Here is a 15514-nt window from a genome sequence, read left to right on the forward strand (position 1 = left end):
TCCAGACTTGGTGGCGAGTGCCTTTACCCACTGAGCTGTCTTGCTGATGCCCTCACTGGATTCTTACGAAGATAAAATTAATAGTTCTTAATTACTTAGAAATATATCTGGCATACAGTAAACACTTAATGTTAGTACTCTCATTAGCTTGAAACTGTTGTTGACTATAATACACTTTCATTTATCAAATGAATAGGATTTTTAGATAGCATAAACTAAGCAGAACTCGATAAAAATTATTTCAATAGCCAACACTCGACATAACAGCAAAACTCCAAATAAACACACTATGGTGAGTAGCTTAGGAGTATTTATTAAGTACGTATAATATGAAAACTTATGTTACTGGTGTTCTTTTTTGCAAAATCCAGAATTCTAGTATTTGATATTTCTCATAAGTGATTTCTTTAAAAGAAAATCTGCAAGGGAACAGACGAAGCACTGGAGGTCACGATAGAGGTGGATCAGCCATGGGCCTTGGGACAAGGATGACTACTTGGCCACGCTGTGCAGGAGGAGGCAGGCAGCTTACCACCTTATAGTTAGTCCTTACATTAGAAAACAAAGACAGCATTGGTCATTGTGAGCAGGAAAAACAGCTCCATTGGGGTCTGGCTGCACAAACAGAAACACCCCAGACTCTGTCCTATCCTAATATCAAATACAACTGCATTGCAGTGGCTGTTGCTCTACAACAGGTTATGAGCTTAGAATGGCATTTCCCATAGGGAGTGTTTTAGGGATAGCAATGTAATGTTTACAGGAATTGGGGATCAAAAGGTAGACGGATCAAAAGGTAGACATTTAGTGGCTGAAAGGTAGAGATAGAGCAGTTGGTCACCCCAAGGCCTCCTCCACAGTGGACGCAGAAAGTAGCCACCTTGCAATGACCCATCTGGAGAAAGACACTGACAAGATGGTTTGCTTCCCTGGGGGCTCTCTCTGAAGCTGCTGATTTATTTGCTCAATAATATGTGACATCTTGCAGAAAGTAATAAAGGAATATTTTAAAACATGTATTCCAGAAGCTGAGATGCCTGGAGTCGGGTATGTACTATGTAGGGAGGGAGATAATGGTTTATCATTGTACATGCTTATAAATCTGACATGATTATTTAATTACACTCCCCACCTCCACGTGGCTTGATTTTAAAATCCCAGTGGCAGCCCACTATTAGAAGTTCATCTTTGCTTCTTATGTCATAAGCCACTGCATTGGGGGAAGGACAGTATCCTGTTCCAACACTCCCCATTCCCTCTCCCATGCCCAGGTCAACGGCAGCTGACATCAGGATGCTAAGACGCCATTTCTATGACTCCAGTCCAGAGGTGTCAGCCACTTGACCATCTTGCTGTTCCTACAGATGAATGTGGAGAATCACAGGTAGAGTGATCTTTCTCTCACTAACAAATACTGGGACTCTGCTCGTTGGCATCCTACTTCATCCAGTTGTGTTCACATCTATTAACTCATTTGATACTTACAGCACGGGGGTATAGCGAGGGAATGTATCCATTTTATGAATGAGGAAAATGAAGACACAGACCAATGTAATTGTAATGCCCAAGGTTACAGACATAGGCATAGGCAGAGAAGAACTCATATCCTCCCTCTTCTTCAAAAGCTGAGTTTGGTTAGTGCTCAAGGACTTTCAGTCTTGGTACTAGTGACATTTAGACCATGTTGTGACAAGCCTGTCCTGTGCCTTACAAGACACATTGTCCTTGGCCCCATCTCCACATAGCTAAGAGCACTATCGCTCGAGCTATGAGAACCTAAAATGTCTCCAGGCCTTAAATGCTCTCCATGCAACACAATTTCTGGTTGAGAAGTGGGAGGAAGTTTACGGATTATGATGACACACGAATACTGCTCAAAATGCCACAGGGTCCCCCTTCCTAGAGACTAGGGGAGTTGCTATTCATGGCGACTGCTACTCAATGCATATACAAAGATGTCTAGGCTAAGCTGAAGAGCGCAGTCCCTGCCTGGACAGGGGGTAAGTTGGCTGGTTTGAGGGAAGTGGGGTTGGCTTCCTAGCATCAAGAGAAAGAGAGGCCAGGACATGAGACACAGCCTAGCTCTTTTCCCTACCCAAATGATGAAAAAGATTTACTCAGTTTTTGAATAGGTAATACATTCATATGATTCCAAGCTATGTATGCATGAACACATACGTATACACAGATATGTCTTCCTCCAATTTGGGATGCATACTCCAGCATTCTCCCGAGGCAGATGTATGTCTTCACAGAGACTACATAAAGGCGCTTAGGCTGATACAAGTGCTTCAATTTAGATCAAAGCGTCTTCGGGCCATTACCTTACTCAGGCTTCAAAAGTAATAAAAGCCATCTGTCCTTGTAAACGTGGTGAGGGCCAGGCACCATTTCCTCCCACCTCATCACTGCCTGCTCCACCAGCAGGAGAACTGGCTGATGCTTTGCAATGAAACAAAACCGAGGTCTTAAAAAAATAGAATAGAGGATGGAAGGCAGAGGGGCGCTTAGGTCAAGGCCTCCCCGATGTGTGTCCGGGCCTCTCAGTTTCCTACCAGACATGGTGAGATTTGGTTAGAGACTCAACGGGATCAGAAGCAGGGGACCTTTAGTCCTCCCTCGCCCGTTCCCACTGCAGCCTGTAGCCCCCAGAACTGACTCTCCCGGGGAGGAAGGGTGCTGTGGACAGGCCTAGAAAGGAGAAGTATGCTGGAAGGACAAGGTACAGGGGTGAGGTGATAGAGGCAGAAAGGCAAAGGACAACAACAAACACTTCCTGCACCAGCATGTGCCCCGCAGGCTGGGACACTAGCAATTCCAACTGCGGGACGCCACAAAATCAGCCAAGCGAGGCCATCTCCTTGGAAAAGAACTGTCGGTGATCTGGGGATGCATTGCTCAGCCATCCTGACATCTGTTGCTTTGGGAGGAATAAGGACTAAGCAATTTCATCACATTTAAAATGCAGAGGCTTGGGGGCTGGAGAAATGGCTAAATGGTTAAAGAGCACTTGCTGTTCTTGCGGGGAAATTGGGTTTGCTTCTTAGCACCCACATTGTGAGAGTTGCGACTGCCTATCACACCGGTTCCAAGGGATTAAACACCCTTTTCTGTTCTCTTCAGGTATCAGAATGCATACATATATAATACATTAATATTTAGTGTGTGTATGTATGTATGTATACATATATGTAAATATATATATATACATAAATATATATAATCTTTATAGAAAAATACAGAGGCCAGGTATGGTGGCACACATCCTTAATTCCAGCAATTGGAGGCAGAGTCAGGCAGATGTCTGTGAATTCAAGGTTAGCCTGGTCTACCTAGTGGGTTCCAGGCTATATAATGAGACCCTGTCTTGAAAAAAAACAAAATCCATTAAAAAAATGCAGAGGCTTGGCTCTTATTCAAGTGTTGACCATCCCTACAGACGCCTTGCCTTCTGCTTGCTTCTAAGTCTCATATCTGGTTATAAATCCCCAAGCAACACAATATCCTCTCCTAGTAGCAGGAAAATTCTGGCAGTCACTCCGATCACATACTTTCAGGTAATTCTTTATTGTGATGTTTTTCAAAATTACTCTTCTTGATAGGATGGTCAAGTTCACCTGAAATCTGAGCCCTGGAGAGCCAGAGGCAGGAGAATTGTGAATTTGAGGCTCGCCCTGACTACACGAGAGAACTTTTCTTGGAATTTTTTTTTGGCCCATCTTTTCCTATGTTAGTTTGTGCCCAATTCTTGTCCTCTTGAATAGAAAAGCCACTGGTCCCACAGTCCCCTGACCTCAGGCACCTTGTGCCACTGCTAGGTGTGTATAGCCATCACACCCTACCGCTGTTCTCCACAACAGTGTCACAGTGCCTTAGTGCCTACAACCGCGCCATCCATCATGGTAACCAACACAGATCTGTTCAAGCTTCAAGTTTACTAACACAGATTAAAAATGGAGTCCCTCAGCCTTCGAGTATGTAAAAGTCATCAAGTCACCAATGGTTTTATCCATTGGTTGACTCTGCACGCTGCCAACTGACCTGCCAGACAAGATGTGCCCAGTGATTCAGCAGTGGCATGACTTACAGGGATAACTAAACACATTTCTGATTGGCTTTGGGTCCTGCTCCACAGGAGAGAATTCCTGTATTGTAATTGCGGTCAAAGGCTCATGCCCAGAGCATCATAAGCCTCAAGGGGAATCTCTACTGTTGTTCTGCTAAAGGAACAAGCTGTTAAATGGCCTTCTCAATATTTATGTTTATACACATAGATTAGTGCTGCCCTCGACCCTGGTCAGAGAAGCTTCTTTTTTACAGCAGGCAGTAATCACTGCAGAGACTCATAACTTGTCAAAGCATGGAAAATAAATGACGGTTGCCTTCTCAGTCCTAAATGGGATATCTATGTGTCACACACACACACACACACACACACACACACACACACCCCTCAGAGAGGAGGGAAAAGGATGTAGAGCTGTCACCACTACAACACCTATGGGGGAAGGGCACTTGAGGCTCTCACCCCTGCAGGACAAGCTAGCTATTGACAGTTAATGGTGGTTAGGGGAGGGAGAAGTGACTTTTCTTCAATACTGTGGCCACTGGGAAGTTGCCCATGACGCAGTAAATAACCTGACACCTGTGCACACACAGGCAATCCTAATTAAACACAATAGGCTAATTTTTTTTAAAGACATGAAATTAGGAAAAAGATATGTTGGAAAGAAGGGTTCCAGATAGAGTAAAAAACGGGTAAGAAAATGGAGCGAGGGGGGTTAATACAACCAAAATACATTAGATACATGCACAAAACTGTCAAAGTCAATAAAAATTGATTTTAAAATTCAATTTAATAATTACATCAATGAAAATGTAGTTCCTCAGACATGCTTGCCACTTGACAACCTCATGAATCTTACAGCCACGGGCTTAGTGCAGATTATTGAACACTTCTCCTGTTCCAGAAAGTTCTACTGTATAACACTGGCCTGGAACATAAGGTTCAAACACCAGTGCCAAGGGCTGACTCAAGTTAGCTCAGATACCAACACTGGGCTGAGCTCAAGTTAGCTTTTCCTGTCCTTCTAGCAAGCCACCCTCACCCAACTGTGTGCCACGCTCATCAGATGCCCATCACAGAGATAAGGAAGCAAATTAGAAGGCACAGCCACTAAAGGAGTGACAGATGGCAAGAGACATGAGGAGATGAGGAGATCTCTCTCTCTCTCTCTCTCTCTCTCTCTATATATATATATATATATATATATATATATATCTTTCTCTCTCTACAGGGTTTCTCTGTGTAGTCTTGGCTATCTTGGAACTTGCTTTATAGACCAAGCTGGCTTCAAACATAAATCTGCCTGCCTCTGCCTCTGGAGTGCTGAGACTAACTAAAGGCATGAGCCACCACTCTTGATGACATTAGGAAATTTTTACCCTAGCAAAATACTCTCCCAGCTTAGAAGCTGTGGAGAACCTGGAAGACAGCAACGACCTTTCAGCTCCTTGGAACTTGGGATGATTAAACAAAATGCCTGCTACTTGTCTTGGCATTTAATACTTAATACTGGTTTGGATCATTATTTTTTTTCACATGGGACTATATTTTTCTCCCCAATGAACTGAACAGTATTGGGAAGCAGAGGCAAGTTCTCAAAGGCATTTCTTTTGCATGCCTTTCTTTCCTCCTTCATTTTCTTACAGCAAGAATGTGCCAGAGAGTGCAAACTGGCTACAGCTTGCAGGAGAGAGAGGTTCCACTGGTGTGTTGTTGTGCCCAGAGGGAACTGTAAAACAAGCTTCTGAATTAGTTGATGATTAAAAACTTGGGAGATTTCACATCAAGATTTGTATTTCTGTTTTCCTATAAATTAATTAATTAATTAATTAAATCAGAGTACATGGCAGGCTGGGGTGTCCATTCATGCACGGCTCTGCTAGCCTCAGCTGAGTGCCACCCCTCCCCGACGGAAGGCATGTACGCCTGACCATAGTTCCCATAGTTATAGCAAAACCTGTTTCCTGCCTGGTTCCTTTAGGCTTTCGTGTTTACAACTCTAGCGGAAGACTTTCAGCAAATTAACTGAGAGTGGAAATCCTAGACTCTGTAAACACAGAGAGGCAGTCATTAATGCCTGCCTTAATGGGCAACATGTTTGTTTTACACAGCTAAAATCCGACTTGGTTTAGCCCTTAGTTGAAGACATTAACCTTATGGGTTTATGCTTAGTTCCACCTGGGCTTGCCAAGGACTGACAATATACATTAGAGAAATGGGCAACTGGAAGAACCAAAAGCAGCCAGCTCAACAATCACGTGCAAATGATCAAGACGCCGAGAGCATAGAGTTCATGAACACCGAGAGTTCCTTAAAACATGTGGGGATGATTACGCTGACGAAGCTGCATAGTGCTGGCTGCTGCCCACCTAGTCTGGAGCCCCGTACAGAGAGTCCAAGACAACTGGTTAACGCTAGTCCACAGTGGCTGCTCTCACCACCTCAGTGGAGGCTACCAGGTTGCTTTTCAGGTTTCACTTCTCCTTGTCAGTCAACTGAAACATTTTCACAGATTCCTTGGAGGTCTTTCTTGTTCTTGTCAGTAGACAGGAGAAGGAGCTGTCCTTAACTGCAACACACACTGGCTGTCCATCAAAGAAGAGCACACAGAAACAAAAAAATAGGATACACTAAAACTTCAATAAACAAACCTCCTAATCCCAGGAGAGCGGGAGGGCAAGGACTTTTAAAAGCTGTTAACGTGTAAGGTTGACTTACAAGGGGCAAGAGTGGTGCTTAGGGCCATCTTTACCCAACAATGATAGCTTGATTGAAAGAGTCAAGAATTTATCAAATTCAAAGAGTTAAGGTAAGATACACTTGGAAGCCTAGAAGAGGTCTGTGGGAAATGGACCAAAGACACAAAATCTTAGAGGATTCAAAACGTGTGATTCAGGAGTGGCAGCTGCACACCGACACCTTTTTTCCTAACTTAGTGACAGAAAGTAATTGGTGTGCCGCAGTGAGTCAAAGGACTCACATGCTAGACATGGAATATCACATGCTACTGAGAGTCTTCCTTATGAATAATGACAGGCAGAAAAATAACTGTCCCCAGACTTATGTTCAAAAGGTCACGGGGGTGCTCAGAAAGATGTCCCTCAAAGATAGGTCCCAAATCCTGGGACCCTATGAATTTGTTACGTGGCAACGAAGAGTTTAGGCTAGTAAATGTTAAGGTTGTTGCTCAGCTAACTTTGAAATAAAGAAATTCTTTTGCATTATCTGAGAGGGCATGGTGCTATCCACTGGTCTGTGTAGCAGTAGAAGGATACAGCCCAAGAAAGACTCCTCCAGCCACTGCTGGCATTGAGATAGAAGAAGATGTGATAATGGGTACATATAGTGACTGGACACAACAAGGACTTGATTGTCCCCTACCAGCTCTGGAAGGAACGCAGCTCTGTGGACTCCAGCGACACCCCATCAGACATCTGACCTTTACGACTATGCGGTGATACATTTTTGTCAGTTAAGCCACCAAGTTTTTGCTAATTTGGTAGAGCAGCAAGAGATAGTAATAATAATGGCTTTGGAGGAAGAAGAGGCCTAACAACCACCTGGCAAACAGCAGATCGCTCCTACTTTCTGGAGAAAGTGAAACGCTCACCTTTTTGTAGGTTTTTTCTTCGTTTTGTTTTCCAGGTATGGTGTCTCCATTTTCACCAGTTGACGACATCTGCAAAGGAGAAGTATTTCCCTTTGAAATCTGAATGCTACTCTTTCAACACAACATAATAATGCTGCTAAAAAGATATATTTTGCACATTGTTTTCGCTGTTACTGCCGCTGTTTCAAAGAAAGACAAAGGAAAAAGAAAAAAGAGTATTTATTGGGAGTATACTTTACTCTGTAAGTCTGAAGAATGACGTTGTAGAAACCTAAAGCCTTTTCATGTGGATAGATTTCTTGTTAAAAGCTATTTAAAATTTATTTTGCTTCAGGTTGTAAGAGCTCACTGTAAAAATATCTGGAAAGTACCAAAATTATGAATCAGAATGCACACAAAACTCCACTCTTAATATTACTTCCTGAAGCAGCTTCATGATTCCCATGTGAGCACAGTTGTCTCTGTCTTTTGACATGTGCATTGTGATATGGAAAATGGTAATATCCATCTTGGTGATATTATAAGTGTATGCCCCTTTTATGATAAAAAGAAAAAATCCTCCCTGGGAAAAGAATATTTTCTTTTAGAAGCAAGGAGACATCACTGCGTGAATCTAATTGTGTGTCAGTACTTTAGTTAATAATGCTAATATTGATGAATTGTTGAGGTGGCTCAAAAATTCTGCTTCCACAAATGATATAGTAACTATGTGTGCTATATCTTTGTCCAATACCATTGTTACCTTGGATTCCATCGTGGAATGACTAAGTCATACCGCAATATTAACTTTTTACCAATATACTAGTAAATCGCCTTCCAAGAAGTCTATACCCACTCCTAACTCTGCTTATAGCGATTGGGAACCTGTCAGAAACGACAACTCTATTTTAGATATCCTTGATAATCTGATGGGTCAAATGAGGGTTCTCGTCATTTTAATTTTCAGTTTGAAATTACTAGTGTTAGCTCTTTGTGTGTTTTCTTTGGAGTTTCCCATACGTCTGCTCATCTATCTCTTAGGGTCTTAGTGTTCTAGTTCTGTTGGGTTTGGGAGATGTTATCTCCTTGGAGTCATCCACTGCCTCTGGCCCTTACAGCCTTTCTCCTCTTCTTTCATAAAGATCCCTGAGCCCTGAGGGGAGAGGTTTGATGAAGACAGATCATCTGGGCTGACTGCTTCAAAGCCTCTCTCTCTCTCTCTCTCTCTCTCTCTCTCTCTCTCTCTCTCTCTCTCTCTCTCTCTCCCCCTCTCTCTCTCTGTTCACAGTCTAGTTTGGAACTCTTTGCTAATTACCATTGACGCTAAGAATACTTCAGGAGCTTAAACTACATGAAGGGCATTTAATACCCCAGGGAGAGACAGATCTGATTTTCCTACAAGTCTTCGAATCCTGGGCTTTAATAAGTTCCATATTTGTGGCGCCAAAGAATTAGCCAGTCGTGTCTCCACACCTCAACTAAATAACTGAGTTCAACCCAGATGCAGGGTGCCCAACCTGACTAAGACCATTCAGGAGAACGAATATATGGAATTAGATGAGGCCCACCGGGCCCATTGCTACCACAATTATCCTTCCACTCCCTGTCTTATCCTCTTTACTCTCAGATGGACTCCATTCAACCTGTCAATATTAGACCTGGGGGTCTACAAAGACCTCTGTTTCACAAAACGTCTGCTTTACTTGTTTAAAGAGGAACTGTTCCCCCCCCCCCAATTTCCTTAGAATAGTACTTTAATGGGTTCTGAATAAAATGCTAGGAAGATTAAAATGCTTGAAGGACTTAGCAATATCAGCTTGGGACAAAAAGCCGACCTCCAGTTGGCTCACCAGAGCCAAGAGAAGAAGGATCTCCCTGAACAATGAATGCCATTTGAGCAGCTGCACTTCTCAGACCCTTGGCTTTGAAAATGGAAACACTTCAATAGCCTCTCTGCAGGGAGTTGAGAAACAACCTCTGGGAAATGGACTCACTGACATGAAGGAAGGGCAGGGAGCAGAGAGTCTCAAAGTACATTTCATTACTCTGTAAGTCACTCCTGACTCAACAACAGGGAAGAGGAGGTGGACACTACACCAGCTTACTCAATTCATTTCAATTCCTCTTGAGAAGCACAAAACAGATAAAGGAGAGCTGTGGTAGTGATGGGTGCCTTATTCATCGCTGATAGTGCTTCAGCTCCCCGCCCTGGGGTAGTGTTAGAAACAAAATCACTGATCAATATTTATTGATAGTCCCCCTTCAGCACCCCTAAAGGGTCAACTGAGTTCAAAGGTGTTATTTTTTCTCTCCCTGTTGCTGTAATATAATACTATGACCAAAGCCACTTAAGGGAGAAAGGTCTGATTTTAGTTCAAAGTACAGTTCATCACTGTGGGGAAATCAGCGCCCAGGAGCCTGAAGCAGCTACCCACATTATGTCTCTAGCAAGCAGAGAAAGCAATGGTTTACTTGCCTGTTTTCAGTTCACTCTTTATAGAGTCCAGGATCATCGCTCAGGGAGCACAAAAATTCTCATGCACTATGGCCAGTCTACCCACCTCAGTCACTGCAATCAAGATAATCCCCCACAGACAGCTCAGAGGCCAGTCTCCAGGAGACTCCAGACCTCCCAAGATGACAACACTAAGGGCCACAATAGCAAACTACAAAGAACTATTAAACTGGGCACAGTGGGGTTACTTCCTGCTCTCACGTGGGCTTGTTATGTTTCTGCACTGGGTACAATGCGTACTTGCAAGTGTGAGCCAAGATAAGCAAAGATGACAACATCACAATCATCCTATTTCTATAAAAGAAAGGAGGGAAGATATTCTGAGAAGCACCGGTGATTTTACCCAAAGATGACAGCAAATGAATCCAGCATTCTTAATACTTTGCTGTAGAGTATCTGTTTAAATTAAGGAGAATCCTAAGGTGATTAAAAATTAGCCAAGCATCATGATTGTCTAATCACGTTCTTCCCTTCCCATGCTTTGTCCCTTCACACACAGACATTAAAACCTTTCCATGTCCTGTGTGTTTGAAATTAGATACAGTCCAAGGTAAACGTCATGAACTAGGTAGGTAAATAAAGATACAGTAGAAAAATTAAGTGCTGTATAGAGCATCTGTCAGGATTAGGGATACAGAACACATTTCCTTACCTTTGTAAAGAAAACGGCAGGTCATCTGTAGTTGGTCGTGACAGGTGGCCTATTCATTGTTGACACTGCTTTTGTCCCTCCAGGTTTCTGTCGGAAGAAAGATCATTGGTCAATATTAAGTGACATCCTCACTTCTTCCCCCAAAGGATGAGATGTGGCTCTAGGGTTGAGTAGTGAGACTACAGGAATGGGTGCACAGAAAGGAGTAAATACAGTGGGTAACAAGGGGATAAACCACAGGACCCAATATGTACTAAAGAAACTGTCGCATCCAATTTAACTTCCAAGTCCCTACTTGGCTCAGCAAAGGACAACATGATTGGCAGGTAAAAGCAGTAACATAAAACACAGAGGATGGACTAGCTATTCCCCTATTAGTTTTCACACAGGATTCTTTTCTTGACACGTGAATAATCTTTGAGCAGTAGTTATATGATAAATTGATTTTTTAAATCAGAGTTGCTTAGATGATATACCCCAAACAATACCTTTACAAACTTTTGGCTATAATTATATTTAGTATAGAAGAGAAATCATCTCATTGTAATACATTTTTTTTTCAGCACTAGAGAGTGAACCCACGCAAGCGCTTTATCATGGACCTACACCCCCACAGCTTTTTATTGTATGCCCATGCAAGGTCTTGCTAAGTTTCCCAGGTAGCCTTGATTTGCAATATTCCTACCTCAAGTCCCTGAGTATCAGGAATTACAGGTACAAACTATTATGCCTTGATCATACTCAACTTTTAAACCGTAGATAGGTATAAAGTAGAAATAAATTAGGTCTTACACTCATATCCCCCTAGAGATAATCAATGTCGACAATTTGCTGCATTGCTATAAAAACATCTCCACTATGCTTGTTACTTGTACATATGTGTGTGCGTGTGCATGCACACACACACAACTTTCACTTGCTTTTAGCAGTACTGATTAATATATGTGTGTATATATATTATAGATACATCTAATATAATTATATATTATAAGATATATATATATATCTTCCCGTTTAAAAGTATCTGTACAGTAGAGATTAAATAACTGTGGACATCCCTAAATGGAATATCTACATCAGCTCACCCACCTGCAATAGTTCAGGGGATATCATGAAAGAGGGGACAGAGAGAGCACAGGAGTCAGAGGTTGGGGGAAATTGGACAAACCTGTGTCTCCTGGACATGACATCATCATGATGACATCATGAATGCACTGCAGTTGTGCATTGCCCAAGACAATTTAAAAAGGAGTGACACTGGATGCTTTGTAATCAGGTTTTTGTATAAGGATGCAATTCATAAAATTCAAGACTTTATATGCAACCAGTTTTTATTCAACTCTTGGAAATTGTAACATCTATGGATAAAATTTTAACAATTAGCAATTTATTAGAAAGTCATTCATTTTACTTAGATTTTCAATTTTATTGCCATAAACAACAACAAACCAAAAAATCCCAACAAACAAATAAAAGAAGCTGAGCAGTGGTGGTGCACACCTTCAATCCCAGCTCTTAGGAGGCAGAGACAAGCGGATCTCTCTGAGTTCGAGGCCAGCCTGGTCTACAAAGCAAATTCTAGGACAGCCAGGACTGTTACACAAGAAACCTTGCCTCGAAAAACTAAAACAAATTTTCTATGCCATAAAGTTTCCATTATACTGTTATTGAATTATTTTCAACCATTTGCACACTGACAAACATCTGCTTCCTCATTTCCCCTGTGTATGTATACAGACTCAACTATTGTAGACAGCCTTTTTATTATTGGATTTCTTTCTAATTCTGTGGGCATTTCCATTCACCGTAGGTTTTTAAAGGAAGAGCCATTTAATTTTCTATCATCTCACCTTCCAAAAGCATTAATTTAATGCATACCTATATTGTAAAAAATAAAATTAGGGACTGGAGAGATGGCTCAGTGGTTAAGAGCACTTAATGCTCTTGCAGAGGACCCAGGTTCAGCTCCCAGCTCATAACTACCTGTAACTCCAGTTCCAAAGCCCTCTCCTGGGCTCTAAGGTTTCCACCACAGGCTGAGTGCACAGTAATTCACAGAAAATAAATAAGCACAATTTTAAAAAGAAATAATTAGGATTGGGAAGTTCCCAAAACTATTTGCAGATAACTAAACATATGAGAAAGAAAAACTACAACAAAAATACTCAGTTTTATAGACCTCCTAACATGAGATTAGAGCCTGGAAACTGTATACAGTTTCTGAAGCTGAAAACAAACTTCTTATTCATTCACTGCTTTATTGACTTTTGTTTTTTGCTTACGAGACAGGGTTTCTCTGTATAGCCCTAGCTCTCCTGGAACTAGCTCAGACCAGGCTGGCCATGAACTCAGAGATCTGCCTGCCTCTGTCTCCCTAGTGCTGGGATTAAGAGTGTGCACCACCGTTCCCTGGCTTGTTCAGTTATTTTTATCAATAGCATTGTATGACTTTAAGACCCTGTTTTTTTCTTTTTTTTTTTTTTTTGGTTTTTCGAGACAGGGTTTCCCTGTAGTTTCTAGAGCCTGTCCTGGAGCTAGCTCTTGTAGACCAGGCTGGCCTCGAACTCAGAGATCCGCCTGCCTCTGCCTCCCGAGTGCTGGGATTAAAGGCGTGCGCCACCACAGCCCGGCTAAGACCCTGTTTTTTTCAAGGAGAAAATTCAATTAAAATTATTTTAATTAAAAATAGGCCTGTGTTCAGCTCTTCTCCCCCACGTTCTGAATATATATATATATATAATTAAAAATTATTTCTGATTGCATAAAATGCAAAATTTTGAATATTAAAAAAATCTCGTTCAGAATCTCAACAACTATCCACGAGAACTGATGAAGATGATTAGGTCTACAATACCAACTACTGGTCAACCCCTAGCACGCTCAGCTACTGGTACTCTATTTTTTCTAGTTCCCTTAAGAGAAACTCTCAACGTGAATTTTCAACAGAATAATTCCTAAATATATTTAGAAGTAAAATGAGAGCTTTTGCTAAGCAGTCTTTAGAATTTATAGTTCTTATTTTATCCTGAAGCCTAAACTTACTCCAAATCTAATTAGCATATTAGCTTGGTCATGTGCAGTTGTATGCAATTCAATTCCCTAAAGCCACAGATATCCCCAAGTCCTATTCCCCCAGGCTTAGGAAAACAGGATTGGTCATACCCACTTAAGAACAATTAAATCTAATGCTGTTTGCGAATGTTTTGGTCTAGGTTCCAACCATGAAGTTTATGGATGTCTGCACATCTCATCTTGATTTTCCAAAGTGGCCAAAGGGAGTTCTTCACAACTTAGCTTTACCTGGCCGAAGCAGAAGAAGCAGAAACTTCATCACCAAGCCCACATTTCCAGTGATTTCTAATTAATCTTAAAAGAGGGCTGACTGAGGATTCTGTTTTATCAGCCATGGTGGTGGTGTGATGATGAAGCTGGCCTTTGTGTCTGAGTCAGGACCAGAAGCTTAAAGCAACAACTTGGTTTCCCCACAGTTTTCAAGGCTGAAAGTTCAGAATCAAGGCTCTCACGGGGCCATGATCTTTCTGAGGTTCTGGGGAGACCTATGCCTTGCCTCTCCCTAACTTTGGGTGATGGTCATTCATCTTTGCATCCTTTGGCTTATACTTCATCACCCACGTCTTGCCCTTTTTCACCCACAGCATGCTCACCAGGTGTCCCCCTTTACACATGACATCCTCCTCATTTCCTGAAGCATTCCTACTTAGAGCCTAACCCGACAACTTCATCCTCCCTTGAGACTGCCTGCACAAATACTTGAAGTAAGGCCGTGTGTGTGTGTGTGTGTGTGTGTGTGTGTGTGTGTGTGTGTGTGTAGGAGAGCACAATTCTCACAACACAGTTAACTCTTCGTAAATATCATGCACTCGATATTTAATAACCAAAACATAAATATCATACACCTGCTTCTAGAGAACCCAACCTGTAACCTCTCTAACCTCCTTTTTCTCTTCAGACAGGCACATTTGGGCTGCTTTTCATTCTCTCTTTTCTCTTCCTTAGCACGGAAAGGCACATTTGGGATACTTCTCATTCTCTCTTTTCCCACTGTATTCCATCTCTCACACACGTTCTCATCATCAGCGCCACTTCTGCTTCAAGGAGTCTTAATGATTGACAGCTCAGTCACATTATCATCATTTAGACTTGACCATACTTGGTGACGGCTGATCGTTATTGTCGACTGGGCTGGATTTAGACTCATCTAGAAGACGTACCTTAAGAGTCTGTAAGAGATTCCAGAGAGGTCTAACTGGGGGAGGAAGGACAGACACATCCTGAAAGTGGGTGGCACTAGCCTGTGGCCTGGGGTTTGGAGTGAGAATAAAGGGGAAAGGAGAAAGTGAGCTGAGCAACCTGTGTTCATCAGTCTTGGCTCTCTGGCTACAGTGACCATCTGCCCACATTCCTGCTTCCATGCCTTCCCTACCTCATGGATGGTAGCCTCTGGGGCTGTGGAGCAAAGTTAACCCTCCCTTTCTTGGACTGCTTTTGTCCAGTAGCTTGTCACAGCAAAGCAAAAAGTACCTAATACATTTGAAAGGCTGGCTGCTTACTACGTTCTTTGGTTCTTTGCCTCCCTATCCTGAGGCTTTTGGTTCAATTCTCACTTGACGGAAATACTTCTTGTAGTTCCTCCAGGAGCGGCACATAGACTCACTCCATGTGCAGAAATAT

The 15514-nt window shown here is 42.2% G+C and overlaps 1 protein-coding gene across 1 annotated transcript in view; it reads right to left on the reverse strand.

The window, feature by feature from the left end:
• The window catches only part of Pip5k1b (phosphatidylinositol-4-phosphate 5-kinase type 1 beta), a 263329-nt gene that overhangs the window by 146791 nt on the left and 101024 nt on the right, over positions 1–15514 (reverse strand). Inside the window, exons 2-3 of the mRNA XM_038338361.1 lie at positions 10823–10909; positions 7677–7745 (exon numbers count right to left, since the gene is read on the reverse strand). Of these exons, the coding sequence (XP_038194289.1) occupies positions 7677–7745 (69 nt within the window). The 5' untranslated portion in view covers positions 10823–10909. The remainder of the gene's footprint in view (positions 1–7676; positions 7746–10822; positions 10910–15514) is intronic.

The sequence above is a fragment of the Arvicola amphibius genome, chromosome 1 (assembly GCF_903992535.2).
Source record: "Arvicola amphibius chromosome 1, mArvAmp1.2, whole genome shotgun sequence".
NCBI classification, from domain to species: domain Eukaryota; kingdom Metazoa; phylum Chordata; class Mammalia; order Rodentia; family Cricetidae; genus Arvicola; species Arvicola amphibius.